General features: G+C 50.3%; 2 protein-coding genes across 6 annotated transcripts in view; both read left to right on the forward strand.

Annotated features, from left to right (window-relative positions):
* AP3D1 (adaptor related protein complex 3 subunit delta 1) overlaps positions 1–10,975 on the forward strand; it is a 38,788-nt gene extending 27,813 nt beyond the window's left edge. Inside the window, exons 22-32 of the mRNA XM_061356040.1 lie at positions 1,880–2,078; positions 2,792–2,854; positions 3,460–3,558; positions 4,041–4,190; positions 4,320–4,367; positions 4,724–4,913; positions 5,964–6,052; positions 7,077–7,162; positions 7,595–7,716; positions 8,470–8,549; positions 8,931–10,975. Of these exons, the coding sequence (XP_061212024.1) occupies positions 1,880–2,078; positions 2,792–2,854; positions 3,460–3,558; positions 4,041–4,190; positions 4,320–4,367; positions 4,724–4,913; positions 5,964–6,052; positions 7,077–7,162; positions 7,595–7,716; positions 8,470–8,549; positions 8,931–9,026 (1,222 nt within the window). The 3' untranslated portion in view covers positions 9,027–10,975. The remainder of the gene's footprint in view (positions 1–1,879; positions 2,079–2,791; positions 2,855–3,459; positions 3,559–4,040; positions 4,191–4,319; positions 4,368–4,723; positions 4,914–5,963; positions 6,053–7,076; positions 7,163–7,594; positions 7,717–8,469; positions 8,550–8,930) is intronic.
* Positions 10,976–11,564: 589 nt separating this feature from the next.
* MOB3A (MOB kinase activator 3A) lies at positions 11,565–27,150 on the forward strand. Of its 5 annotated transcripts, XM_061356036.1 has the most exons (5): positions 11,593–11,721; positions 19,504–19,643; positions 22,393–22,948; positions 24,993–25,195; positions 26,139–27,150. In XM_061356036.1, exons 3-5 carry the CDS (start codon positions 22,531–22,533, stop codon positions 26,166–26,168), a joined length of 651 nt encoding a protein of 216 aa, XP_061212020.1. In that variant the 5' UTR covers positions 11,593–11,721; positions 19,504–19,643; positions 22,393–22,530; the 3' UTR covers positions 26,169–27,150. The 5 variants fall into 5 exon arrangements, with proteins under 5 accessions (XP_061212015.1, XP_061212020.1, XP_061212019.1 ...); XM_061356031.1 differs by lacking the exon at positions 19,504–19,643 and having other exon boundaries at positions 11,565–11,721; XM_061356035.1 differs by lacking the exons at positions 11,593–11,721; positions 19,504–19,643 and adding an exon at positions 16,831–17,074.
* The last annotated feature ends 151 nt before the right edge of the window (positions 27,151–27,301 follow it).

Genomic DNA, 27,301 nt, shown 5'->3' on the forward strand with positions numbered 1-27,301 from the left:
TGGGAAGGGCAGGAGAATCATTTTGTGTACCTGAATGGACTTGGAAAGCCCAGGCAGTGTGGCTGGAATCAACTGAGAGAGTTAGTGTGAGCTTTGGGGGTAGTGTTATCTCTGATCTAACCTGCACTGGCATCATGTGACCTGCTTTCATCTGTGTTCATCTCAGATCCTGTGTGCTCTGCGCTGTGATCATTTGGCCAGTAACAGCCAGTTCATAGCATCCCCGTTGCCCTGTGGACAATGGGTGGTTCCACTGTTGAAAAATGTTGTTCTAATATGATTGATTGAATGAACTGCCCATTGTGACTTTGACCAGAGTCTGGTCCCCATTCAGCTGCTGGAGCTGTTCACATATGAGCACCCCAGGCTGCAGTGCAGCAGACTCTGGGTCCTTGCATGCCACGTGATGATTAGCAGTGGGCTGTTAAGTATTGCACGTAGAGGGGTTTTAGTTGCTGTTGTACAAAATCACCACAATAAAAATAATTGCTGATGTATGGTCCATGGATACCTCCTGAGAAGTTCTGAGGCCTGTGCAGGCACACGTGTGCACGTGTAGTACCTCTCTCTGTTAGCTTTAAAGTCTGTGCCATTCCCTGCAGTTCTCAAACCAAATTCTACACCTCAACAGTGAGCAGAGCAGTTTCTGAACACGGCTCCAGGAGGCATCTTTGGACTTGTGTATTGTTTCCATCCATTCTCCTTCCATTTTGTAGGAGTCAGTGTGCTCTCCTGCCATGTTTTCTCATGTCTCTGTCCTCTCTCTTTCTTTCTGTGCTTGCACTGCTATGTCTGTGTCACGCTCACATGCAGTCTGGTTTCAGGGAAGCCTTCCAGGTAAGAACACATCACTATCAGCGGTTGCCCTTCTTTGTCAGGTTGGCTGATTTCAGTGGACAGCAGAAATACTTGAAGGGAGGTGAAACTGTTGAAATCACCCTCAAATTTGTGTGAGATCGTTGACTTTCAGCAGCAGTCCCTCTTCCTGTAAGGTGTATGGGAGGTAGCTTAAAGAAGAGATCTGTTTAGTGTTCACACAGGGCCCATCTTGTCCTTACAATGTCTGTTTCAAAGTACCAAATGCATTTAGTCTGGTGGTTCTTAAAATATAAGCAAAAGATTAAGGCAGATGAGGCCATTACAGGTATTCCTGAACTGGTTTTGCTGCTCAAACATGAAAATTAATGTGAAATAAAAGCTGTAGAAATAGAAGAGGAGGCAGTGAGTGAACTTCTCATTGGTTTCTGGACAGTGTTTGACAAGAATGGAGAAATTCCTGTGGTGGTTTTTTCCCCCCCAAGTAGTGGGTTTGGGACACAGTGTAAATCTGAACTAGTGCTCATGGAAGCAAGTATCTGAAATTAAACACAACTTTTAAAATGTAATGGTAGAGATTCATAGCATTAGCTTCCAAAATTGAACAGTTTCTTACTTAAAACAGTAGCAACAAACAACATGCCCTGTTTGAGCCATACTGTCATTCCACTGCTTGAATTTCCTCACTGTTGCAAATGCTTCCTACTGATGTTTCATGTCTTCACTCTCTTAGGAGTGGTCCCACAGAAATGCAGCATAACACTGTGTATATAGGTGTTACTCAGCCTGCAAGTCTGTAGTTAGAACTTTTAGGAGTGATCAGGTGTCAGCAAGAGCTTGTTTCTGTTGCCTTCACCTTCACATTCATAGAAACCTAAGAATTTCTGATCCATAAGGGCAGTGTCTGCAGTTACATAAATAAACCTCAGGTACGGATGTGCCCATTTAAGATTCTGGGGGCTAACTCTTTAAAAACAAAGCATGCCTTGTCTTGGACACTGGGCAGATAATCTGAGCTAAGGGAGACTGCTTGCAGGAGGATAATGGGCTCTTTATTTTTAAGACCCTTAGCAGACAGTGAGAAGCTCCCAGTGCAGAGACACAGGAACGTTGAGACCCTGAAGTCACCAGACTCAGAAGCTCTCCTAGTAGAGAAGAAGAGCAAGAAACCCAAAAAGAAGGAAAAGAAACACAAAGAAAAGGAGAGAGATAAAGGAAAGAAGAAAGAGAAAAAGGTAGTACAGGAGGAAGAGGAAAAGAAGGTAATTTGCCAAGGCTTTCATTGTCCCAAAAGTGCTGTTATGGGCCGTGTTTACTGCTGCGTTCTCTTTGTTGCTTAGGAACAGTCAGGTTCCAGCTGTTTTTCAACCTTTCCTTATTTTTTACAACTGTAAAGGTATTTAAAGATTTCTGTTGATAAAAATAACATTTATTTAGCCTTCTGAGTAGCAGAATTCTGCTTGCTGCAGCCTACACAGCAGATCTGCCAGATTTAATTTGGAAGCGGAGTTTTCTGATAGTTGGTCTGCCCTTAAAATGGGGAACTCTTTAGCAAAATATCAGGAGCTCCCTTTTGTTCTACATCCTATCCCACATATACTCCAGAATCTTTCAGTTATAAAACTTTATGGTTGTCAGTTACTGTGAAGACTTGAAGTGTCCTTCTTGTTAACTGCTCTGCAGAGATGCACTTCTCTAAGGTGCAGCCAATGTGCTTTGAATGCCTGCAGATACTGTGATTTGTATGTGATTTGCAGTTACTGTCAGCTATGTCCAGGTTTGGAAGTATCCTCAAAAAGCTGAAGTTAAGCTTCTTGAACTATTTGCTCCCGAATGTATTGCAGATCTGTATGTAGGCATTCTGGAGTGATGCCTTACCAAGAAAACTTTAGGTTCTAATTTAATTGCTTACTTTATTTTTGTTAGGAACAGTACCAAAGCAACCATAATGGTTTTGTTTTCTCTTGGAATTCAGGGGGAAGACTTGGATTTCTGGCTCTCCACTGCTCCACCGCCTGCTTCCACTACCCAGCCACAGGTAGACGTGTTGCCACATCACAGGAGGCCTTTCCTTGTGCCTGCATCTTAGCTGGGCTATGAGTGCTCTGTCATGCTCTGGGAAACAAGGGAAGGCTGGGCTTCATCTCCTCAACTTACTGCTGCAAAGCAATGACATTTTCTCTCCCCAGTTTACAGATACTGTAATGAGAGGTTTCAGGCTAATTCTGCTGTGCAGATCAGTGGATAAAAATACAGATGCAGCTACAGGCTTGGTGGATTTTAATATTATTGGCGAGGTTTAATGTTAGGTTACACTGGTTTTCCTAGTGTGAGCTAGACACAATATTAATAGACAAGGGAGACACAGTCTGAAAGCAAAAGCTTAATGAATTTTGATGGGAGGTTTTAGAGGAAGAGACAGGGAATATAAGGGGATGGATTCCTTGGAGGAACTCTATTTAATCTTGTCCTCAGGTGATCATATTAGCTGGTTTTCAAAGGCATGAAATGAAGGCTTGATACCATGTTAGTCTAATGTAATTTTTGAAGTAACAATTTGGGGGAGGGTCACTGTTAGGTTTTCTTTTGGTGTAGGATTCAGTTGTTCCGTTAGTGTCATAATCCTTCTGCTAATCTACTCAGAGTGAGCCTGAAGTGGGTGCTGCCCTCGTGGCTGAACCTCAAGAGATAAAAAAGGAAGAAAGGGAAGAGCAAGATGAAGAAGAAGATGATGAAGGAAAGGTAAGTGGTTTAAGTTGCTGACACCCTTAGCCATGTTCTCCTAGTGTTCCTTTAAAAGAAGCACACAGGAATTACCAACAGCATTGTGTTTGTTATAATGACCACCTGCAGATGGGCAGCAGTGGAATGTTACATCCTTGAGGAGCTTGAAATGCTTCATAGGAAGAGGTTTGTCTGTTCCTTGAGCTGAGGGTCAGGTCACAGTTTTAAAGCTGAGCTTCCAAGCGGTTGAAGAGATTTGGCTGCCTGCTGATCTCAGGCTGCTTTGGGTTAAAGTATGGTTATCTGAGAAGGGAGCAAAATAACTGGGACCCAACACATAATGATGGTTGGGGTTTAAGGAATGGGAGCTTTGTTTTGGGTTTCTGCAGTAGTAGAAGGCTGCAGAGAGTCTGGAGTTGAAAGGTTGGTAGGAGGGGTCATGATGTAATGGCTAGAATTACAGGGTTTCTTCAAGGGTAGTTTCTTGTTTTTCTTGATAGAAATCCTCCAAGCATAAGAAGAAAAAGCACAAGAAAGAGAAAGAAGAGAAATCAAAGGATAAAAAGAAATCCAAAAAGAAGAGTCACCACAGCGAGGAGGAGACAACCGAGTCGGTGCAGAATGGAACACTAGATGATGAACCACTACCAGTGAGTTCCTGTGCCACTGGCAGCCCTTGCCTTGGGGAAAAGGCAGGAGCTAAACTGCTTTGGGAGGAAGAATGTCAGCTCTTTTCAATACAAATAGTTACATTGCAACTGTTCTTTCTTGTCTTTCAGCCTATGTCCAGTTACCGCCTTCTTGCTGAAAATCCATACATCAAAATGGTGAGTATTTTGGTGTTTATTTCCAGATGTCTTCTCTTTTTGTGCTCTCTAAGAAAAGAGAGGATACCCTGGGGATAGTATAGGGCTTTATGTAGACAACATTTATCTGAAGAACTGTTAAAATCCCAGGGGGTAGAAGTACAACAAAGCTCCGTTTCTTTTCCTTAAGTGGGATCCCACTTAAGTTTTTAGGTTGTTATGTTCTCACTACTTAGCAACACTGTGGAGTTGATCACCAGTGTGCTTTCCATCTAGCTGTACCAGATGACCTTTATGAGGCTTGTTTTCTTTGGTGCTGTGCTCTGCTGTTTGAAGTTGCTGAATCTTTCCTGTGACTTTTTTTCTTTCATTTGCAGACTTACGATATTCAAGGAAACCTCCAGAATGATAGTCAAGTTACTGTCTCTGTTATCTTTGAGAACAAAAGCACTAGCTTCCTTAAGAGCATGGAACTAAATGTCCTGGACTCTCTGAACACTAAAATGCTCCGACCAGAAGGCTCATCTGTACACGATGGGATCCCTGTGCCCTTCCAGCTACCCCCTGGTACGCAGCTTTGCACAGGGTTCTTGGAGTATATCTAGTCCTGCACTGCCCTCCTGTGGAAAGAATTATTCCTGCTACTTGCTGTTTTCCAGAAAGACTCTGCCTGAGTGTTGCTTTCCCACAGCTCACTGGACAGGATAAGCCTCCTTACAGTATGGCTGTAAATGCAGGTGGTTCTGTATGGCAAGCTCAAAGCCTAATGTAGGGCTGGGACTCAAAATGTCTTGAGTTATTTTTCAGGTGTCTGCAGGCTGGCACACCTTTTGAACATGCCAGCATCGCCAGGAATCTGACATTCAGAAGGAGTTTGCTATGAGATTTAAAAGGAAACAAAGTTCATAGGTTCATGAGCTGTTAGAATCTGCTCTGGATTTATTCTCAAGCTATTGTTTTAATGGCAGAGGCCATATGCAGTGAAAGTTTGTGATAATTTTGTGTTTATTTGGATGGGGAGCTGAGCCCCTAGGAAATACTAGACACAGATAAAGGATAATGGCTTCATACGTAGTGCAGTTAAATCACTGAACTGCTTTGACCTTCACTTCCTCTGGATTCTGACCCAGCTCACAGAGGTCATCTGGGATTTAGTGGCTTCAGGGAATATTTTGATCCCCCACAAAAAGCAATTGGGTATTCCTTTTTTATTCTGTAGAAGGCAGTTCTTGATACAGACTGTGTATACTAACAGAAAAACAGTGAAATGTTGGAATTCAGTTTGGTTCTGACAAATACTTAGAAAGCTGTATATCTTTCCAGTTACACAGACAGTTGAAATCTGTTGCCACTGTGACATACTTTGCCCAGACATTCACTCAGTAATCTCCACCAAACACCAGCTATCACTGCTGCTTTCCAGCACCCAAGAGCTAAGTGCTGAAACACAACAGGATTTGTGCATCTAACTCTTCCAGCTCCATGGAAAACTTTAAACTTTGGCTCAAAAAGTCAGTGCATAAAGCTTAGCTGCTACTGATGGGTGTATTGTAACCATTACTTAGAGATGGAAACCATTTTCTGACCTGACTTCTCCCTCTCCTCTCTTCATGCTAGGAATCTCTAATGAAGCCCAGTTTGTGTTTACACTTCAGAGTATTGTTATGGCTCAGAAGTTAAAAGGAACACTGTCCTTTATAGTCAAAGTAAGTGCAGCTTTAAACTCTGTGCTTCTGCTTCCTTTGGAACTGCATAAGGGAGCTTGACTTGGGTGGAAAGCACTGCTTTAGAGCTTTTTTTGTAGGCATCATTTCATCCCTGCTGCACCAGCCCATTCTGTGATGTGAGAAGTATTTTTACATGACATCTCGTGCAAAGAGTGTCCTGAATACTGCGTAAGCATGCCCTAAATTGTCATTCCTGGCAGTGTGTGAGCAACGCAGCCTGAAACATATGCCACATTGTCAGCTAGAACATCACCGCAGTGGTGCATCTGCTGGGGAGAGGAGGTCAGGCAGCTAGGGAGAGGTACAACCCAGGCTGTTTCTTCTGATCTGTTGTCCAAAGATCAGTTGGACACTGCTTCCCGGTACAAGGCTGGAAAAGTAGTAAGATTTAGATATAGTTAATAAGGATGGAAACCCAGCCCAAGAGTGAGGTTAGCTGAAGGCAGTGTTTAATGAGTGTCAACTTGTACAAGACTCTGTGGGTTGCTGGTCTTATTTCAGTACAATTTATTAATGAAGGAGCTGCATGAACAGCTTGAAGGAAGTGAATGGAGACAGTTGTGGCTACTTCTGGGTCAACCATGTTCTTTATTTTAAGGGTTTCTTTAAAACAGTATCTTGAGTCCTGGTTTCAGTACCTGAGAACCTGGGGGAGATTAACTTCTTATTTGCTTGGGAAACAATGAACTCTAAAGCCACATCTCTAAGTGTTAGTTTAAACTCAGTCTGCTCAATATATTTCAGCAGAGTGCTATCAGAAATGCAGCCCACTCCCCCCTGCTGTAGGGTATGTATTGACCCAGCTACCCACATCTTTCCTCTGAATGGCCCGATCTTGGAGCATGATGCTTGTTCTCAGACTGATCCTTCAGGCCCAGCCAGGGTACATCAAAGGGAACTGAGCCCTAAAGTCTTCCTCGGTGCCTGTTTGGTAGGTGGGGGTGGTGCCTCCTTGTGCTGCCTCAGGGCTCCCATTCATCTCCTTTCCTTTGACCTGTTGCAGAATGATGAAGGTTCAACCCATGAAAAACTAGATTTCAAATTGCACTTCAGTTGCGCTTCATACTTGATCACGACGCCTTGCTATAGGTAAGTGCCACTTAGGGAGCACAACACTGGTGCTTTTGCCACCCATGTGAAGCTGAGCTTTGGCTGCAGGGCATCTCTGTAAGATACACAGCATGCTTTTGACTTCGCTGCTTGTGATTGCTTTGGTTACAGTTTGGTTATCTTGTGTAAAGTTTGACTGTCAGAATACATCCAGCAACTTCATGAACTTACTCATTCTGAAGAAGGAGCTATGTGCCCTGTAGGCTGGCAGAGGTCCTGTGGAAGTAGCTGTAGTTGAGGTCACTCCAATCTGGAGTATGGTTCCCACATTTGCTTTAAACCCATTTTCGTGGAGCTTGGTAGTACTTAGACTTCTGCATCCTGCGATGTCTCAAGGTCTGCATGGGGTTAATGTGGCAGATTTCACTTGAATTTCTAGTTGAAGTGTTTCCTTTCCTTCCTGTTTTGCAGTGATGCTTTTGCCAAGCTCCTAGAGTCTGGAGATCTGCACATGAGCTCTATTAAAGTAGATGGAATTAGCATTTCTTTCCAACATCTACTGGCAAAGATCTGTTTTCATCACCATTTTTCAGGTGGGTCTTCCTTGATGCAAACCTTCTGCAAAATCCCATATTCTAAGGTTCCTGCTTTGCTTGGCCCGTGCAGCGCTCTGTGGCCTCAACAGTGACAGGAGGAGGTGATGGCCAGATTAAGTAAATTTGGGAGAGGAGTTTTTTCCAGGTCTGTAATAGATCAAAACCTGACAGTGTTCTTCATCGTGAGCACTCCTTCTGTCCCTGTGGCTTTCCTCCAGCTCAGCAAGGCACGTGCCAGGTACCACGGGAGCAGCTTGCTTATAGTCAGGGCTGTAACTGTTCTCTGAAGGCTGTGTTTGATCTCCAGTGCTTCAGCCTGCCTCCTCCCCAGTGCTTTGTTTCAGTAAAGGAGAGCTCAAGCTATTCCATTTTGGACTTAATAATTAAAACTTAAGTACTGGATGAAGCAAAACAAATGGCTGTTTCATCATGCTGTGCTTGAACTCTTTAGATGTTTGCCTCACTGAAAGTGTTTTTGGGGAAGAGGTCTACATTCTGATCAGCATTTTTGCCACAAAACGGTTGCAGCTTACTTAAAACACAAATGACTTAACCTCGTGATTGTGAAATACCCCAGAGAGGAGCCAGGAGGAGCCAGGCACATACATCATCTTAACCCTGACTTCCTCCCCTCCCTCAGTAGAAACTCCTGTTCCTTGAGGCCAGGGAAAGCAATAGTTCTTTTTCATGGGAAGCAAACCCTGTCTTGAAATTTATCCCACTAAATGAAAATTCCTTTTCTCTTTATAGTTGTGGAACGCGTTGATTCGTGTGCATCCATGTACAGTCGTTCTATCCAAGGCCATCACGTCTGCCTACTGGTAAAAAAGGTGAGAGCATTGTAACACTGAGGCAAGACTGAAGAGAAGCTGCAGCCTTCCTTGGCTTAGAAAGGGGGAAATCCTCGTCTCTGAATCCCCTGGGGACACCATGGGCAGATGAATTCATCTGGCCCATGGAGCAGTTTGCACTGAGCTGCTACCACACTCGTAGCTCCCAGTGGGCTCTCTGTTGCTCAGCACATACCCAGTGGGTAGTAGCAGTGTTGGTGGCTTCCTCGAGCTGTCCCCAGGGTGTCCTCTCAGCTGAGCCTGCTCTGATCCTGTGCAGGCTTCACTGGTTGATCCTAATCCCTGAGCTTGGCTGCAAATAAAATTGTCCCCTCTTAGAAGAGGAACTGACTGATTTCTCTTTTCTTTTTTCTTTCCAAGGGAGAGAACTCAGTATCCATAGATGGGAAGTGTAATGATTCCACCCTGCTTAGCAACTTGTTGGATGAAATGAAAGAGACATTGTCCAAGTGCTGAATACTCCTTACAAAATACTCCGACTGCAAGAAACACACCTAACGTGTAAAGACGAGCAGACCCAAGTGTTAAGTTTCTCCCTCGTACGCATGTACTATCCTGGGGCACGTGCTTTTCAGTTAACTCCACCATTGTTTGCAGTTTAGACATTTTAAGGCTGTATGTTACCTTTTTATTTCAAAACTTTTTACAAACTGTGGTGTTAACCCTTTCTAGCCCAAAGAGACCCTGGTGACATGACTGGAGGAGGGAGGGAAGGGAGCTATTTATTCAGCAGCTCATGATGATCCATCCCATAAACGTTGCTATCTACGTGGGACAGTGGACTAAGCAGAATTTCATCAACAGTAGCACAGTGTTGCTTGTGCTTATTGCCAGGGGAGGTTGACTTGATACTTAGCCATGGAATGTGTCTTCAGGGCTGCTGTAGTTGATGTATATTTCTAGCAGAGGCTGGTGCTGGACCTGAAGGCCTCTTTTGTTTTTTTATATATATATGATTTATTATTATTATTATTATTATCTCAAGATCTGTTGTGATCAGCATATAAACATCCTCCATCTCCTTGAGCTAATCCAGATGAGCCCTGTGAGAACTGGGATGTTTGACTTTCTGTTTATAGTAGTTGCCTTGAGCCTTAACCTTCTTTTAGTGACAGCTGAAAGAGTAGAGAGTGACTGCATGGACAGGCTGGAAGTGTCACTGTTTGGTCCTCTGCTCCCATTGCCCACCCCTGCAAATGGAGTCTCTCATGCCTCTGCCCTTTGAGCAGTCTCTGATGATGTGTTTCATGAGTCCACTTCAATTTCACATTCCTAGGGCGTAGCAAGAAACTGGAAATCCAAGGGGGTCTGTTCCTGCTTTTGTATCATTTCACTCACCAGCTGAGGCTGACCACTGCCAGGTTGGAGAAACGTGCCCATGTGTGTAATCCTTTGTGCTCTGACCAGTTTGGAGGTACAGCCCTGCTCCCCCTCTCATCCCTGCAGCATTCCACAGCCCTGCCCTTGCAGTGCCTGTGGAGTGAGCAGCACAAGTGTACCTGGATCCCTGCTGGGGGCAGGAGGAGGTGGTGGTGAGGAGCTGCGGGCCTGCTCTGTAGCAGGTTCCTTCAGAGGGAAGAAACGGAGGGTCCATAAAGTGAAGCCTATTCTGCACTCTTGGAATCTTGTGGAATCACTGACCAGAAGGGGATGTTGCTGTGTCCTTTACAGCGATGCTGAAGTGATGTCCTTCTCCAAAATACCTTGCTTTGTATTTTATCCTCCCCACTTCCACTTGTTTTACTTTTGCTGCTCCACACCCAGCAAACTGAGAACACACTTGAACGGTTTTGCTTTGAGCCCCGGGGCAGAGAGCTGTGGGTTGCTGTCACCAGGAGGGTCCCCAGCGAGGGTTGTGTTGGTCTGTGCCTCTCCAGCACCACCACCGTGAACTAAACCCCATGCAGGCCATAGGATGAAGTGTTGATCATCTCTGGGTGAATGTCCTGTACTTGTGCTCTTCACCCTCTTCCCCCATGAGGGTGTTCAAAGGCTCTGGTTTTATTTCTAGGACCAGCTTCATGTTCTGACCGTGCTGCAGGAGCTTGTTTTCCCTGCTGGCAAGGTGGTTTAGAGTGGGTCAGCCTCCCCTAGTGAGCCCGTTGGTGTATTAGAAACTGAACATATTACAATTGTCTTCAAGGATGATGTTCCTCAATTAGTGTTTGGGGTTTTTTTTTTTAATTCATGGATGAAAACTGTCACTTTAGCATGTAGAGTCTTCTCTTACAGAATCCTGTGCAGTGATTCTACTTTTGAAACTGTATGATGTGTTACATTCACAAATTGATTTGCTCTCAACATTCCCTTAAAAACAACAAAAAGAAAACGAAACCAACATACCACAAGCTGCTGTAATGATTTTGTGTCGAGATGATCCAATAAACTTTCAAAACAAAGTTCAATTTTTGGCTAACTGGTGGTTTCTTACAAAACCCTCACAGTTTGTATGGACCCAAAGCCATGACGTGAATTTATCCCAGCTCAGAATGCTCCTGTCTGTGGGGGAGGACAGAGGAATCTCACTCGGGTAGCTCAGGAAGAGGGAAGGACCCACTCTGTGTCCCAAACATATTCTTATGTTTAGGGTGTCCGTGTGGATGTGGAGCTGTTGAAGTCCAGAGGAGGCCATGGAGATGGGGCAAGGGCTGGAGCAGCCCTGCTCTGGAGCTGGGCTGGGGCAGCCTGGAGAAGAGAAGACTGCTGAAGGGGAGACCTTAGAGCAGCTCCAGTGATAATGAAGTAGGATAAAAGGAAATGTATTATATTTCTTCTATTTTTTTTTCTTATAAGAAAATAGAGTAGAATAAAAAAGAGTAACAAAAATAAATAGATAAAAAGTTAATAAAGGAAAATAATAGAATAAATGGCAATAAACGAGCATTATAAAAGAAAATACAGTGGAATAAACGGGAATGCGGTCAAACACCAACACGCAGCTCAACCCCGCCGCGGCCCCGCTTCCGCTACCCCCGCGGGAGGAGCCGCTGGCGCGGCCCCTTTAAGAGGAAGTAGTGCCGGCCGCCGGCAGCCGCGCGGAGAGGGGCCTCGCGCAGGACCGCCGAGTGGTGCGCGCGGGCGGGGGGCGGGTGCTGCGGCCGCACGAGGGGAGACGCTTCCGCGCCGGCACCGCTGAGCTGCGAGCGGGCAGGTACCGGGGAACGGGGGGGGAGCAGGAGCCTGGGGGGGGGCAGCAGGGCCAGGGCCGGCAGCGGGGGCGGCGGGGCAGGTCCCCAGCCCGGCTCGGGGGTCCCATGCAAGGCGCGGTGGGCGGCGCTGTCCGTGCTCCCGGGGCGTTGCGGCCTCCTCAGGCCGGGCCGGGAGGGGAACGTGTTGATCCGGGGCCGCCGAACCCCGCCGGGCTTTGCGGTCTGGTTCTCCGCACTTCCTTGGCGAAGGCGGCGGCTCCGGCGGCCCGTGCTGAGCCCCCGGGGGAGGTTGTGCTGCGTTACGTGTCCTGGAGCAGGAACGTCTCCAGGTGGGACTCGAGTTGCTTTCCCCTGCCCTTCTCTGGCCGCGCTAATAAATGCTTCTGTTGGGGGTAAAGGCAAAGTCCTGAACTTCAGACTTCATCTCTTCAGTGCCTGGGGGGAATGGGGAATTCTCCGCCTTTCTCCTCCTCGTGGTGAGCGGCGGCTCGGCTCGTGAAGGGGAACTTGTGATGGTTCAAGGCAAACCCTGCCCTGCTTCTGCCTCTTGAGAGCCCAGCGGTGCGGATCGGTGCGGATCGGTGCGATAGCTTCAGCTCCTGCAGGGAAAAGTGTTCCTGTGTGTGGGAAGGACGGGCACTGGTGAGCGCGCTCCTTGAATCCTGTGTTTGGTTCTGGGCTCCTCACTACAGGGGAGACATTGAGGGGCTGGAGCTGGTGCAGGGCCTGGAGCCCAAGTGTGATGGGGAAGGGCTGAGGGACCTGGGGGGTTCTGATGGGGAAGAGAAGGCTCAGGGGGGACCTGATGGCTCCCTACAAGTGCCTGAGAGGAGGATGGAGCCAGGAGGGGCTGGGCTCTGCTCCCAAGGAACAAGGGATGGGACAAGAGGAACCGGCCTCAAGCTGCACCAGGGCAGGTTTAGATGGAGCTGAGGAACAATTCCTGCCCCAGAGGGTGCTCAGGCATTGGAACAGGCTGCCCAGGGCAGGGCTGCAGGCACCGGCCCTGCAAGGGTTCACACACCCTCAGTGCCATGGGTTAGGGGTGGCCTCGGCACTGCTGGGAATGGCTGGACTGGATGAGCTTAAAGGGCTTTTCCATGATTCTATGAAAGGAAAGGGCAGGAAGTCCTCCAGAGAGAGGGATGCGAAGTTGTCCAGCACATGGTGCAGATGTTTGGAAACAGCATCTCTGTTGCTGGCTCTGGTGTTAGTGAAAGGCAAGATCCTCTTCTCATGGTGCTTGGAGATGGGGAGCGGGCACACTTCTCAGCTTCCATCCTTTTCCGGTCTGGAAGCCCTCCCCAAGTTGCAGGGCAGGGGGGATTTCTGCTGGGAGATGCGGAATTTCCCCAGCCACCTGTTTATCACAGTCCCCAAGGGCTTCATCCTTGCACTCTGCTTCCTTCCCAGGCTCTAGGCTCCCATCCAGCTCTGTGTTTATCTACTGTCACTTCTTGGACTGTGTATTCCCCATTGCAGATTCACTTTCTGCCTCAATCACGTACTTGTGAGCTTGGGCAGGAGCCTCATAGACTGCCCAGAAAGGGAGGAGAGGCGTGCTGGGAGCTCATGGAGCTTGGTGCTGTCATAGCTCTTGGTTTACACTGAGGAGCTGTCGCTGGAGCAGGGAGCTCCCTGGGCCTGGCTCACCTTTCCGGATCTGGGATGCTCTTTTGGACCAGTTACTTGGGGTTGTGCCATTGTCACCAGTGGGCACGGGCTCTCCTCTGCTGAGTCTTGGGGAGCTTGAAGCGAACCCAGCATCTCAAGCAGAGGCCTCGTGGCTTCAGCTCTGCTCTAGTGTGGGAGCTGGTTGCCACATGCTCCTTTCCCTGCACTTGGCTCTGTTGTGGTTCTTTGGTTGTCGGGGTGTGAAGTACCCCCTGAACCGAAACAGAGCAGTGTAGCTGTGTTGAGTGGGGCTGTGCTGATGTGTGCTGTGTCCTGTACCTCGTGCTGCTGGGCCAGGGATCTCTATGGACAGTGTCCATAAGGACACACAGAGGAGAAGTGTTTCCCTTCTCAGCACCCAGAGCGTGTGGGGTCTGAGGAAGATTACAGACCCAAACCAGACCTGTGCACAGCAGTCGAGTCTGGGGAGAGAGCTGCCTTCATCTCCTGAGTTTTAATTTCTTACAAGACAGGGAAGTGTTTTGTGAGCCATAAGTGCTGCTGTAAGGGGATCTATAGCTGGCTTTGCTGGAGCTTTAGCAGCTTATCTTCAGAAATAAGTAATATCCACCTAATGCTTTCAATAAAGAGTGTACCTGAGGCCATGTCTTTAGCCTCCCTTTTCCAGATGGGAGGCAGTTACCGCTGATTCCTGTGTTAGTGCTGCTTGGTTCCCTCTGGAGCTGGGCTTGTGCTAAGAACTGGCTGAATTGTTGCTCTGAGTACTTGAAGCAGAGAGGAGGAACAGAGGCAGCCAAGGCCTGAAAGCAAACCACTTGTGCAGGTGTGCAAAGCCTGTGCAAGAAAATCCATCACACTGCAGCAGCTGGGACTGCTCCAGAAGAGCCTGGGCAAAGGCTCCAGGTGCTTGGCTCTGTTGGGGTTGAGTCACATTAAACCAGAAGAGGGGAGACTGAGCTGAGCTCTTAGGCAGAAGCTCTTCCCTGTGAGGGTGCTGAGGCACTGGCACAGGGTGCCCAGAGAAGCTGTGGCTGCCCCATCCCTGGCAGTGCTCAAGGCCAGGTTGGACACAGGGGCTTGGAGCAAGCTGCTCCAGTGGAAGGGGTCCCTGCCCATGGCAGGGGTTGGAGCTGGAGGAGCTTTAAGGTCCCTTCCAACCTGAAGCATTCCATGAACTTGGGAAGAGGCACAAGTGATGCTGCTGGGTGCCGTACGTCCTGGGAACCGTCTGCCTTTGGGTGATCCATGGCCCATGCCCGTAGAGCAGAAAATGAGGTAGAGCCATCCACAATGTCCCACTTTGAAGCAGGAGCCGAGTCGAGCCCCTGGCTGCACTGAAAGGCAATGTAATGTTTATTTCATCTTAACTGCAGGCTTCTCTCGGAGCTGCTGTCTGGGCCTTTGGGGGGTTTAGCAGCTTCTTTCTTCTCTTGCTCTGTGGCAGGAGGTCTTATGATGTGCTTAGTCTCGAGGTGCTGTTTAGCTCCACATCAGTGGGCTTATTCCTTGCCTGGAGACATGTAATGTGTCAGGTTACTGACATATCTCCTGGTGAAGGGGAAGAGCAAGCCTCACGGGCATCTGCTTTCAGCAAGAAACAATACTGCTTTTCTTCTGAAAGCACAGCACCAACATGGGGAGAAGAGGTACTGGTGTGGGATTAGCCCTGCTGAAGGAAGGGCTGGCCAGCTCGGGCTCCGGCTCAGTCGCTGGCTGAAGGAGCTCATAGACCCAGCACCTCCCATGACCTGTAGCTGTGCTCTGGAAATAGTGCCTCTGCTGCAGGCAGAGTTCATTCTCAAAACCCGTGGTACCTTTAACTTGGGCGGGGGCAGATCCCAAAGTTAGAGCAGATGAAGCTGGTGTTGGTTCAAAAACATCCCTGCCCAGTGAGGATAATAACATGGAGCCTTCAAAAGTGGGAAGAAATGACATGGTCTGGTGTGAGGTGTCCCTGCCCATGGTATGGGGTTGGAATTGGGTATCTTAAGGTCCTTTCTAACCCAAAGCAGTCTGGGATCCTGTGAACCACACCACTTACAGCTCGGCCTCACAAATATCACAAATCCCAGGCTGGAGGACAGAGAAGGGTGTTCCTGAAGGAGCAGGCTTCAAAACCCAGCCCCTGAGCCCTCAGAAAGGCAGAGCTGCTCTCAGTGTGCCACCACTGCAGAGCTTCATCCTGGGCATGCTTCTGTGTGCAGTTTAACCTGGAGCCTGGCCCCGCTTGTCACTGGAGGCAGCTCTGCCTCCTCATGCAGCCACCCCGGTGAGCCCCGTCTGTCAGCAGAGCTGCAGCTCTGGCCCAGCAATGGGTGCAGACCCATCTCAGAGGCAAGACACTGGCTGTAAGGCCTTGAGCTGTCCCTGCCACTCTGCGGGCATTTCTAGGCCTTTTAGACTATAAGGCCTTTTAATGGAGGCTTTTAAACTGCAGCTTCTGCTCTCTGAGCATCCCCTTTGGGGAAGAGAAAGCAGGAGGGGTGATGAGTTCTTCCAAAAGGTACTTTCTCCTGTGGCACTTCCACCTTCTGTGGCTGTGAGGGGATGTCTGAAAGGCCTGGGGGGGACAACCCACACTGGAAATACGCTCTTGTGTGTAATGTTTGAAGATTCAGCCCCCCATCCCCTGCCAGAAGGGGTCACCCAGCCCCATGAGTGCTCACTCCCCTCGGTACCCCCATGATGTCCCTCCTGTCATCTTCCGTGGTCTGGATCTAGAACCTGAGCTCAGAGAGGAGCCCTGAACTGCCTGCTCCTCCTCCTGCTTGTGTGGTGGAGAGGTGCCTCTTGCTGCATCTTGCCTGTGGGTACCCATCAGCTGCCTGATGGGGTCTGCCAGAGCTGCTGCACTGGGGTCTTCTCCTAACCCAGAATAGCTTCACTTAACAGGGCTTTTCCCTTTATTGTATAAACTACCTGACTCTAAAACTGCTCTGACTGCCTTTCAGGGGAAAATCAGGATACCAGTTAAAGCCCAGTATAACTATTTTTTGGTCTTTTATTGTGCTACTGCCTTTTCTTATGCATATGGACTCTGGTTTGCATGCCTTAAAGGCAGGTAAAGTGACTGTCCTGCTCCTAAGGAGGTGATACGGTATCTGTACAGTTTCTTACTTGGGAATTTCCAACTTGTGCAACTCATTTAAACTGCAGGGTGTAGGGGGCTGCTGGTGACCGACAGGACTTTCTTAGAACTGACAGTTGTGGTGCAATATAAAGGGCTCTTTGTTTGCCTAAACCTTGGGAATTCAGCGTTTGAAATGCGTGTTTCTGAGGGGCTCTGTGAAGTTTGTTGCAGAGGCTGCTGCTAAAGCAGCTTCCAAAAGAAAAACATGGCTATTGTCCTGCAGAGCAGCAGAAAGAGCAGGCCCAGCCTGGGGCTGTGGGTGCAGTAGGGACGGATCTGCTCCCTCCTCCCTCTCTAACTTCAGAGCAGCCATGGAGCAGGAAGACAAAAAGGCGATGCTGGGGGTGACCCCAGGCAGCTTCTGGCTCTCCTTGCGCAGCAGCGGGGAGCGGTCTTGCAGGAGAAGAGGCAGGAACACGAACGCCAGAGCTTGTGGAGGGGAATGAGCAGCGCTTGGGAAAGCACTGGCAGCTCCCTGGGCCGGACTCGGTGCCAGACAGGAAGCCGGTGACGTGGAAGCGTCTCTCCGGGATCATGAATGGCCGGGGCGTGCGCGCTCAGCCTCCGCTCCGTGCCCTGCCCCGGCTGAGGTAAGCACGGGCACAGACCTTTGTGCCTCCTATCATGAAACAGCCCCAAAGAGCAGCCAAAGGCCTCATCCCGTGGAGGTGAGCTGCCTTGGGTGTTGCCAGACTGGCTCCAAAGGCACAGAACCTGCCTGCCGTTTGTGCCGCTCCAGCCCTGCTCGCCGTAATTGCTCTGATCCTTGCTGTCCGTGGTAAATCTCTCCTTTGATCATAGAAAACCAGGACCAGCTCATCAGAAACAGCACAGAACATCTGTGGGAAGGTATTTGTGAAAGGAGGGTGGGGAATTACGGGAAAAAGTGTGCGTGTATGTCCATCTTTGCTGGGTTTTTTCTGTTTCGAAGCCACTTTTTGGCTGTGCTCTGTACATTTGTTTTTTCTTGAAGCCCCTGATGCAGCTGATAGATTGTGGCCGCTTTATCAAACCCGCACGGGTGGGTTTGTGTCCTGTGTTGGAAGCAATGGTGTCAGCAGTGAGTAAGGGCACTGAAAACCGCACTGGGAGGGAGCTGGAGGCTCGTTGCTCCCTTCTCCCTTCAGCGGGGACGGGGTGGCTGCATGGGCTCATCACCAAGGGCTGCAGTTAGAAGCAGGAGGTTCAGGCTGGGCTGGGTGCGAGTGCCCAGCAGCAGCCCCGTGTTGGTATCACCTCACAGGCAGCAGCGTGGCTTCCCTAAAAGGAAACCAGAGGCACCATTTCTCTGGAGAGCTCACTGGGGTTTGCTCGAGGGCTTTCTGAGCAGCACCGTGGCAGGATGTGAGCCGGGCACTGGGGTCACTGGGAGGGAAGTGGCTTGTGCCTGACCCCTCCCCAGCCTGCAGGAGCCATCGGATTGCAGCCACCGGGGAAACGGGGCTTGGGGTTTTTTCCCTCTGTTGAAAAAGGAAGCTCTTTGCCTCCGTGCCTATGAGCACACATTGCAGAGACGGGCTGAGCAACTGCAAGAGGCATCTGCCGGGGCTTGAAGCGCAGGTAGGAGCTTGCTGACATGCTGGTTTTGGTGCCTGGCTGATGTTCAACCCCTGCACAGTGTTACTGGTGAGGGGAGCGCTGGGGGTTGTTCAGGCAGGCTCTGACGGAGCAGTCATGGGACTCCTGGAAGAGGGTTTCGAGCCGTGCTGCTGCTGCGGGGGGGTTAGGATCCGGTGGGAACGCTGCTCGCTCCTGGAAAGCCTCGGGATGGCTGCAGCGTGTTGCAAGGGGAGAGGCAGTTCCAAGTGGTTTAGAAGAGGTGACTGTCTTTCATGTTTTATAACCAAGAGACAGGGAACTGACTGCTCAGGCTTCCTCTACCCAGAGCTTGGTTTAACGTGAGCCTAGCTTGGATCTGCCATTCCCAGCTAGGGAAGAGGAGCAGCAGGGTGATTCCCACAGCCCTGCCCTGGCTTGCCATCAGCAGCAACCAGCGTTGGGCCTGGAGCTGGGACTGCCCAGAGTTAGGGGAGAAAGCGAGCTTTTGGGGGAGGGAAGAGGGGACCCAGCCTGGCCTGGCAGGTTTTCTCCTTAACCAGCATCATTCCAAGCCATTCCTTGGTGTACTTGGGAATGGTGGGAAGCTGGAGGCTTGTTTGTGTTCTGGACAGCCACAGTGTGGGGCTGCCCGTGGTGGCTGTGAGCTCGGAGGGGTGGCCAGGGTGCTCCTGAGCACCGGTGACAGTGACATGTGCTGTAATCTTGGCTGGCTGGAGGGGAGGAGTAACCAGAATGTGCTGCAGGTCAGTCTGGGAGGGGATTCTTCTGTTTTATCCCATCTTTGAAGCCTGCAGATACCTTGCATGTCCCATTTCCTAATTGTTCCTAACCTTTCCTTTCTCTTCTGTGCAAAGGCAGCATCCCAGTGCTGCTCGAGCTGTGAGTCCTGCCTGTGGAAGTAGGTGTTGTACGTGTGATATCATCTTCAAGCAATGTCAGGGATGCTTTTTGTCTCTGTGTCTTCTCTCTTTTTTTTTTTCCCTTTCTTTTTTCCTAGAGCTCAATGTTTCTTTTAGCTCAGTTGCAGCCAAAAACCATAATTAAATAGGTTACATCTGCTTGAAGTCTCAGCTACTCATTTTGCTAATGCCTTCAGACAGATGCTGAATCGTCTGAGACAATTGCTGCTGTGTCAAGCTCCCCACTTCTCATGGGTGATGTCTCTGTAGAAAGAGGAAGTTGTTTGTAGGATGAATACAGCCTCGGTACCAAATAAACCCTACTCAGAGTCCCTCCACCCTGCTCAAATGGCAGTTTCTTCTGGACTATGGTCACTGGTTGTGATGTGCAGTCACTGGCCAGCACCAATGTGAGTGTGCTCACTGTGATCAGACAGATCTGACAGGAAATAGGCAGGATCAGTCTTACCATGCCAAGGATGCTGTGGGAGCTCTGTGTAGGGCGATGCTCCTGCTCCTTGATGGCCTCTTTGCTTGAAAGGACATTTCTCCACCTCCAGCATAAGGAAACCATCGCGTGTGAGTGTTCTCTGGGACTGATTTCCTGCTGGAACCAGCTGCAGACTCAGCACCTGCTCCCCACATTGCCGGTGACTCGAGGCTCATCCACCCTTTGCTCCGGACGTGGCACCGTGGCCGGGTGGGTGCAGTCCCCGGGTGCTGCAGGATGTGGTGAGGCTGTGACACAGCTCCGGGTAACCAGAGCTCTTGTCTGTGCTCAGATGTCGCTCTGTGCACTTCACTGCTTCCTCTAACCATGTCTGTGGTGTGACCAAACACCTCCTAAAGACACGTTACGGGGGAATGTCCTTTTTTGCCAGCTACTAGTGGTGTCCCTCAGGGCTCGGTGTTAGAGCTATTATTGTTTGATATCTTTATTGATGATCTGGATGAGGGGATCAAGGGCAGCCTCAGTAAATTTGCAGGCCACACCAAGTTGGCTGGGAGTGTTGATCTGCTGGAGGATAGAAAGGCTCTGCAGGGGGATGTGGACAGGCTGGATGCATGGGCTGTGGCCAGTGGGATGAGGTTCAAGAAGGCAAAGCGCTGGGTCCTGCATTTGGGCCACATCAACCCCCTGCAAGGCTCCAGGCTTGGGGAAGAGCGGCTGGAAACTGCTCATGGGAAGTGAGCTGGGGGTGCTGATTGATGGAGCTGAACATGAGCAGCTTGTGCCCAGGCAGCCAGCAAGCCCCAGCATCCTGGCCTGGATCAGAAATAGTGTAGCCAGCAGGGCCAGGGCAGGGATTGTGCCCCTGCATTGGGCACTGGTGAGGCCGCACCTCGAATCCTGTGTTCAGTTCTGGGCCCCTCACTGCAAGAGAGACATGAGAGACATTGAGGGGCTGGAGTGGGGCCAGAGAAGGGAATGGAGCTGGTGCAGGGCCTGGAGCCCAAGTGTGATGGGGAAGGGCTGAGGGACCTGGGGGGTTCTGATGGGGAAGAGAAGGCTCAGGGGGGACCTGATGGCTCCCTACAAGTGCCTGAGAGGAGGATGGAGCCAGGAGGGGCTGGGCTCTGCTCCCAAGGAACAAGGGATGGGACAAGAGGAACCGGCCTCAAGCTGCACCAGGGCAGGGTTAGATGGAGCTGAGGAACAATTCCTGCCCCAGAGGGTGCTCAGGCATTGGAACAGGCTGCCCAGGGCAGGGCTGCAGGCACCGGCCCTGCAAGGGTTCACACACCCTCAGTGCCATGGGTTAGGGGTGGCCTTGGCACTGCTGGGAGCAGTTGGATTGGATGCTCTTAAAGGGCTTTTCCAACTTGATTCTCTGGGTCTGTGGTTTTTCTTCTTTCTTTGCCTCTCCCACAGCAGCTGAGGGGGCCGCAGCAGTTCTGGACACAGCAGAGCCACGTGTGCTGTGAATTTCCCTTCCTGCCCAGGGTGGCTCTCACTGGGCCCCATTAAAATGCCGTTTCAGTTTCTCCCAACGCACGTTGTGGCCCATGTTGCAAGAGGAGGTTGGCTCTCTCTGCTCCTCCACAGAAGAGGTGCCTGAGCCCGTTCCCACGGGAAAAGCAGCACTTGGGAATGTTGAGTCTGGTCCTAGTGGGACAAACTGGAGTGGTTTGGGTTTCCCACCTTGCTCTGAGAAAACAAGAGGCCTTGGTTTAAATCTTTTTAATCTTTCTCCGGAGAGGAGATGCTGATTAGCACTGCACAGCATCTGTTAGAGATGGGCTGAAGTGTGGCAGCCGTAGCGTTGACCTTGAATTTGGAATTCTCTTGGCAGCCTTTGAGGAAACTATTTACATATTCAAGCAAACTGTGGCTTCATAGAAATCAGAGATTTCTGCTTGCTGAAAGGGATTCGTTTGCTTGCTTCCTTCTAAAATCGTGGAAATTCTTACTTGCCAGATTCCATAAGGCATCAGCTTTATTTAATTTCTGTTACTTTACTTATTCCTCTGCCCAGCACATGTAAAATAATATTCTTGGTACGCATAGCTTCCATCAAAGACCAGCTTGACACAAATTATACAAGGGGATGGATGTGGGAACAAAGGAGGTATAATTAGCTACAGATAAACAGAGCTGTGTTTCTCGTCAGCATCCTTTTAGATCTCAACTTGTGTCTCACCCTCTCGGAGCTAATTCTTTTCCACAGACTGAAAGAGGAGGGCGAGCTCTCAACCAGCTTTCAACCAGGCTTCACCTTGACGTGAGCTCAGCTGAAATGAGAAGTGTGGTTATGGTCTGCCTGCACCTGGAGAAGAGGCCCTGGCTGCTCTTAGAGCCATTTTGTTTCAGGATATTCTCTTCCTGGGTGTCTGAGCTGCGACTTCTTCTTCCTCTTCTTCTCTTTCTTGTTCCCCTCCGCCCTTTAATGTCCTGTCTTTAGCACCACAACAGCGCGCACATCTGCTCAAGCAGCGGCTTTGCTGGAGTGTGTCTGTCAACAGATTTGAACTCATTTGGGTTGCCATAACCTTACCTTTTAGGGGGGTTTGTTCCCAAACTGGGGGAGCAGAGGTGAAAAATCTGATGGAGGAAAACCCAGCTTGTTTTACCCTTGTTAACTCTATGGTGTATTGGAGCTGAGTAGGTGGTGGAGTTTCTCATTGCTTCTGTAGGGTTTGGGTCTCAATGGGGTGAATTGCAGCCACAGCTCTTCCCTATGGGGCTGGTTTCCTCATCCCCACACCGAGTGTGTAGGGAGACCTTGCAGGGGTGACTCTTGGCACCTCTGATGGCCGAGCTGCAGCTCTGCTGCAAGCCACGCTCTGCAGAGAAGGGGGAGGAAAGAAACCTGGCATTGGCTTCCCCCCCTTCTCAGATGTGGGGCGAGGGCCCAGATGGTATCCCAGATCTCTGCCTATGGGATTTACACAAGGTTTCCTGTTGAGAGAGCTGCTCCTAATCGCTGCCCTTCTGTGCTGCGTTGCAGATCAGGACCAGATGAGCAGAGGAAGGTTTCTGTGAAGATCAGAGTCACCCCAGCCCTGCCCCGGGAAGTGGCCCAGCAGCACTGCATCTCCTCCTGTCAGCGCTACGGACCTGGAAAAGAAAGAAGAAGAGAAGAAAAATGTCCCATGCCTTAAAGCAAGTGTTCAATAAAGACAAAACCTTCCGGCCCAAGCGCAAGTTTGAGCCGGGGACTCAGCGGTTTGAGCTGCACAAGAAGGCTCAAGCCTCCCTCAATGCTGGCCTGGACTTGAAAGTTGCTGTCCAGCTGCCACCAGGTGAGGAGCAGAACGACTGGGTGGCCGTGCACGTGGTGGACTTCTTCAACCGCATCAACCTGATCTACGGCACCATCAGTGACTATTGCACAGAGCAGTCCTGCCCTGTCATGTCAGGGGGACCCAAGTACGAGTACCGGTGGCAGGACGAGCACAAGTACCGGAAACCCACAGCCCTCTCTGCTCCCCAGTACATGAACCTCCTGATGGACTGGATTGAGGTACAGATCAACAACGAGGACATCTTTCCCACTAATGTCGGTGAGTTCAGTTCTAGTTGTGGCTGGGAGGAGGGAGGTTGGTGCAGAGCCTTCTCCTTTGAGCCCTCAGGTCCCATTTCTAGAATCATAGAATCACAGAATGATTCGGTTTGGAAGGGACCTTCAAGCTCCTCCAGCTCCAATCCCCTGCCATAGGCAGGGATACCTTCCACTAGACCAGGTTGCTCCAAGCCCCATCCAACCTGGCTAGGAAATCTGTTCCAGGAGATGCTGTTGAACAGGCCTTCTAGCAGAGCTATTCCCTCTCTTGCTGCTCAGAGCCTGGCAGTGTAGTGAGCTCTTCAGAGCAATTCTGGAGTGCTAAAACACCCAGAGCTGTATCAGATCCCATTTGGAGCCATGGATACCTCAAGTAAAGCCAAGCTGTGCCTAAGCAGTGAAAACAAGAGGCTGCTCTTAGACCAGTCTCTGCCATGACTCTTGAGCAGCTGACGCTGGCTGTGGTCTCCTGAAGGCCTGCTCTCTCAGAGCTGATTGCCAGGTTGGGTTCCACGCGCGTGCTCTGCGTCGGCCGGGTGATGGTGGCCACGTTCCCATAATCAGGCTCTTTGTCATCACAGGCTGGCGGTCCCTGCCTCTGCCCTTTCAAGCTCAGTGCTTCCTGGCGTGTGCTCGGCTGCTGGTTGCAGCTGGGGGGATGCTGACACGTGCATGGAGGGAGGGGCAGTGTTTCATCTATTGCCAGGGTGATGGAAAGGGGAATTTGGCCTAAGACGCCTAAATCTGCATATCCAAACGCAGCTTCGGGTGCTGGCTTTGGGACAAAGAGGGTTGGGTTTTGTTTATTTTGTGTTAAGTAAGATGGGAGAATTCAGTATCTAAAGCATTAAGTAAATATGATTCGTCCCATTCAGAGCTCCCATCTTCTGGGATGCAAAAGACAAGATGCAGTAGAGCTCCCACCCTCCTGCCCCAGTATTTATCCCATGGAAGCTCTGGTGGGATGCAGTTCGTCTCTGTGTGGGACACGTCTGCCACACAAGTGTCCACAGGGCTATTCCGTACATGCCAAAATGCTGCTCAAACCTGGTGTTGAGCAGGCAGAGGGGAGAGCAAGGCCACAAACTCCTGCAGACAACTGAGACACTGAAATCCTCCCCCTGCTCCTCCTGTTGCCCTCACAACGGCTGCGTTGCCTTTAGCTGGGACTCTCCTGCGAGTCTCTCTGGGGACTACAAGCAGGGTGTTTGTTCTGCTCAGGGAGGCAAGACAAGTTTCCGACAGCAGGAGGGCTGTGGTTTGGAGCAGTTTTTAACTGTAATTGTTGTTGTCAGCTCAGTTTTTAGCAGACTCCTCACCCTCGGCACCAGCTGACGTGCTGCAGCCTTTGCAGAGCACTGAAAGGGTTTAAACTAACCCTTGTTCCTCCAGAAACAACCTGTGTGAACTTTAAACTGTGATGTGTTGCCCTGAGATGGCTGGTGGGCTCCACTGCAGGGCCCTGGCTAAAGAAATCCCAAAGGACTGATCCCTTCAAAGAGACCTTAACATCCTTAACTTTTAACCAAAGAGCTAAAGACCCATCAAAATAAGAGAGAACTGTGGGGAGTTAACGGCCCTGACTCTTTCTTCTGGGGACTTGTTTGGTCCTATCTTGTATTTTGTGTTCTTTAGATAAACATGAGAAACAGGAGTAGGAGAAAACTCTCTTGGACTGAAGTAGCTGCTGGGAATCTGAGAAGCTCCAAGGCCAGTTTCTTACAGCTCTCAGTTGCTTTAGAAATCTGTGCTTTGAGAAACCTGATCCAAGGCAGAAGGAGAGGGGAACTGGAAATTCATAGCATCCCAGCCTGGTTTGGGTTGGAAAGGACCTTAAGATCACCCAGCTCCAACCCTTTGCCATGGGCAGGGGCACCCTCCACTAGAGCATCTTGCTCCAACCTGGCTTTGAACACTGCCAGGGTTGGGGCAGCCTGTTCCAGTGCTTTTTGTCTCAATCTCTCCATTGTATCAATACATTTTATCCCCAAGGAACCCGTTTTATCTTGACTGAAGGTTTCTCCTGGTGATGTCCTCCCTCCCAGGTACTCCCTTCCCCAAGAACTTCCTCCCAGTGGTGAAGAAAATTCTCTCCAGGCTCTTCCGGGTCTTTGTCCATGTCTACATCCACCATTTCGACAGGATCACCCAGATGGGGTCGGAAGCCCACGTGAACACCTGCTACAAGCACTTTTACTACTTTGTGAAAGAGTTCAATCTGATAGACACCAAGGAGCTGGAGCCACTGGTGAGTGTCTCAGGGGACACACTGGTCTGTCGGGGTCTGTGGCAGTGCAGAAGGGCTTGACTGGGGGTGGAGGAGTCACAGAGATCCCTTCCAACCCATGCTGTTCTATGATCCTATATGAGGAGTGATGGTTTGAAACTAAAAGAGGGAGATTCAGGCTGGATGTGAGGAAGAAATTCTTTACAATGAGGGTGATGAAACACTGGCACAGGTTGCACAGAGAGGTGATGGATGCCCCGTCCCTGGAGACATCCAAGGCCAGGCTGGATGTGGTTCTGGGCAACCTCATCTAGGGGAAGATGTCCCTGCTCCTTGCAGGGTTGGTCTAGATGAGCTTTGAAGGTCCCTTCAAACCCAGACTATTATTGTATGATTCTACCTTCTCAGAACTGGTTGCCCAGATTCAGGACATCAGTTGGCCTTGCAGCTTGGCTGTCAGGAAACTGGGAGTGAGGATGCGCAGACACAGCTCAGCAGGGTAGTTTGGGTATGGGATGGGAGAAGTTGACTTGTTCTCCAGCAACCTCCTTGCGTTTCTAGCAGCTGGCTTGCCTTGTGTGTGTGAGCCTGACACTGTTGGCCATCCAGGATGGGGATGTGCTTCCTTCCCTGTGCTCGCTTCCCATGCTGAGCCAAAAGCAAGGGCACCTTCACAAGGAGTCTGGAGGATGGAGAACATGACCTGGTAGACCCAGGGGGTGGTGATGGTGTTCCCAAAGCTGTTAGCAACAGAGCAAACCTGCGGAGCCACTGGGCAGTGGAAGGGTGTCCTGTGGTGCCGGGGAATGGGAGTGGTGGGGGGAACCAGACCTGGCCCAACCGGAGCTCTGGGGAAGTGTCACCGCGTGGCTGACTAAACAGAGGTGAGGCTTTGTCCTCCACCCCCTCCCTGTCAGCCTGGATCTGCCTTCATGGGCCCTTGTCTTTTCTGCCCCTTTGACAGAAGGAAATGACCTCCCGGATGTGCCACTGAGCTCAGACCTTCCTGCTCCCACCTCGGCCTCTCTCCCGAGGACTCCCAGTCCCGCTCCTGCATGGGAGGTGCGATTCAAGGGGAGAACAGAGACATTTTGTTAACAAATCTATATATTTTTAATGAGTTTCAATGTCAAACTGTGATACTGCAGGAATATTTTTTTAAAGATGCTCTAGATAAACTAGTTTTTTATAGTAATTTCTATTAAAAAAGAAAAGAAAATATTTGGGGCCACTTGATGGGAATGCTCAGCCTTGGAGGAGGGAAGAGCCACCCTGAGCTGCCTCCTCCTCATGCCCTCATGCAGCAGCACCACATGAGCCAAGCCACATGCTTCATCAGATAGAGCCGTGTCCTGTAGCTGGTGCTGCCATGGAAGCGGTACTTCCCTCCAGACACCCAGTTCCCATCCATGAATGGTGTATGTGGGGTGGACGTGGATCCCCCGGGGTGCTGTTTGCTTCCAGCACCTCTTCCACTGGCTGTGAGTCCAGTTTTTGGACAGAGCTGCTTTTGTGCTCACTCTCTGCTTGGCATCCTGTCCCCTCCTTGCTTTCCCTCAGTTGGATTTGGGTTTCTTCCATGGCAAGACCAGTGATGCTGCTGCTAGGGGAGTGCTGCAGCTCTGCTGTTGTCAGTCTGCTGTTGCAGCAGCTCTGAGCTGAGCTGCTCCCCGTGCCGAGCGCAGCACAGGGATGCAGGCTGGCAGCCTCAGGCCGAGCAGACCTGTGCCTCGTGGGGCTGAGCAGAGGGAAGGCGCTGGGACAGGCATGGGGAGGTCTTCTCAAACACCTGCACTTAGCATCTCCCTGCGGTACGCTGAGCCTGCCGAGAGGAACTGAGCTGCTTGCACCCCGGCCTCACTGCCTGCACGGGGGCCATCCTCTGCTTCCCGTTAGGGTACAGAGCCTTGTCCCTCTTCCCGAGCAGCCCGTCCCCCCTGGGCTGCACACATCCCCTAAGCAACAGGTCTGGTGTGCAGCCTTGCCTGCTGCTTGCACAAGCTGCTCTGCTGCGTGAGGGGAGCTTGGCAGTGCCCCCGAGGTAGGAAGGGTTTTGGGGGCGTGGGGGCCAGGGTTTACAGGAAGAGAAAAGGTTTCTATGACCAGTGACCAAACTGCACCACTAAC

This window comes from Neopsephotus bourkii, unplaced genomic scaffold, assembly GCF_033783945.1.
Source record: "Neopsephotus bourkii isolate Nb327-2 ecotype Australia unplaced genomic scaffold, CSIRO-AGI_Nbou_v1 NB_838, whole genome shotgun sequence".
NCBI classification, from domain to species: Eukaryota; Metazoa; Chordata; class Aves; order Psittaciformes; family Psittacidae; genus Neopsephotus; species Neopsephotus bourkii.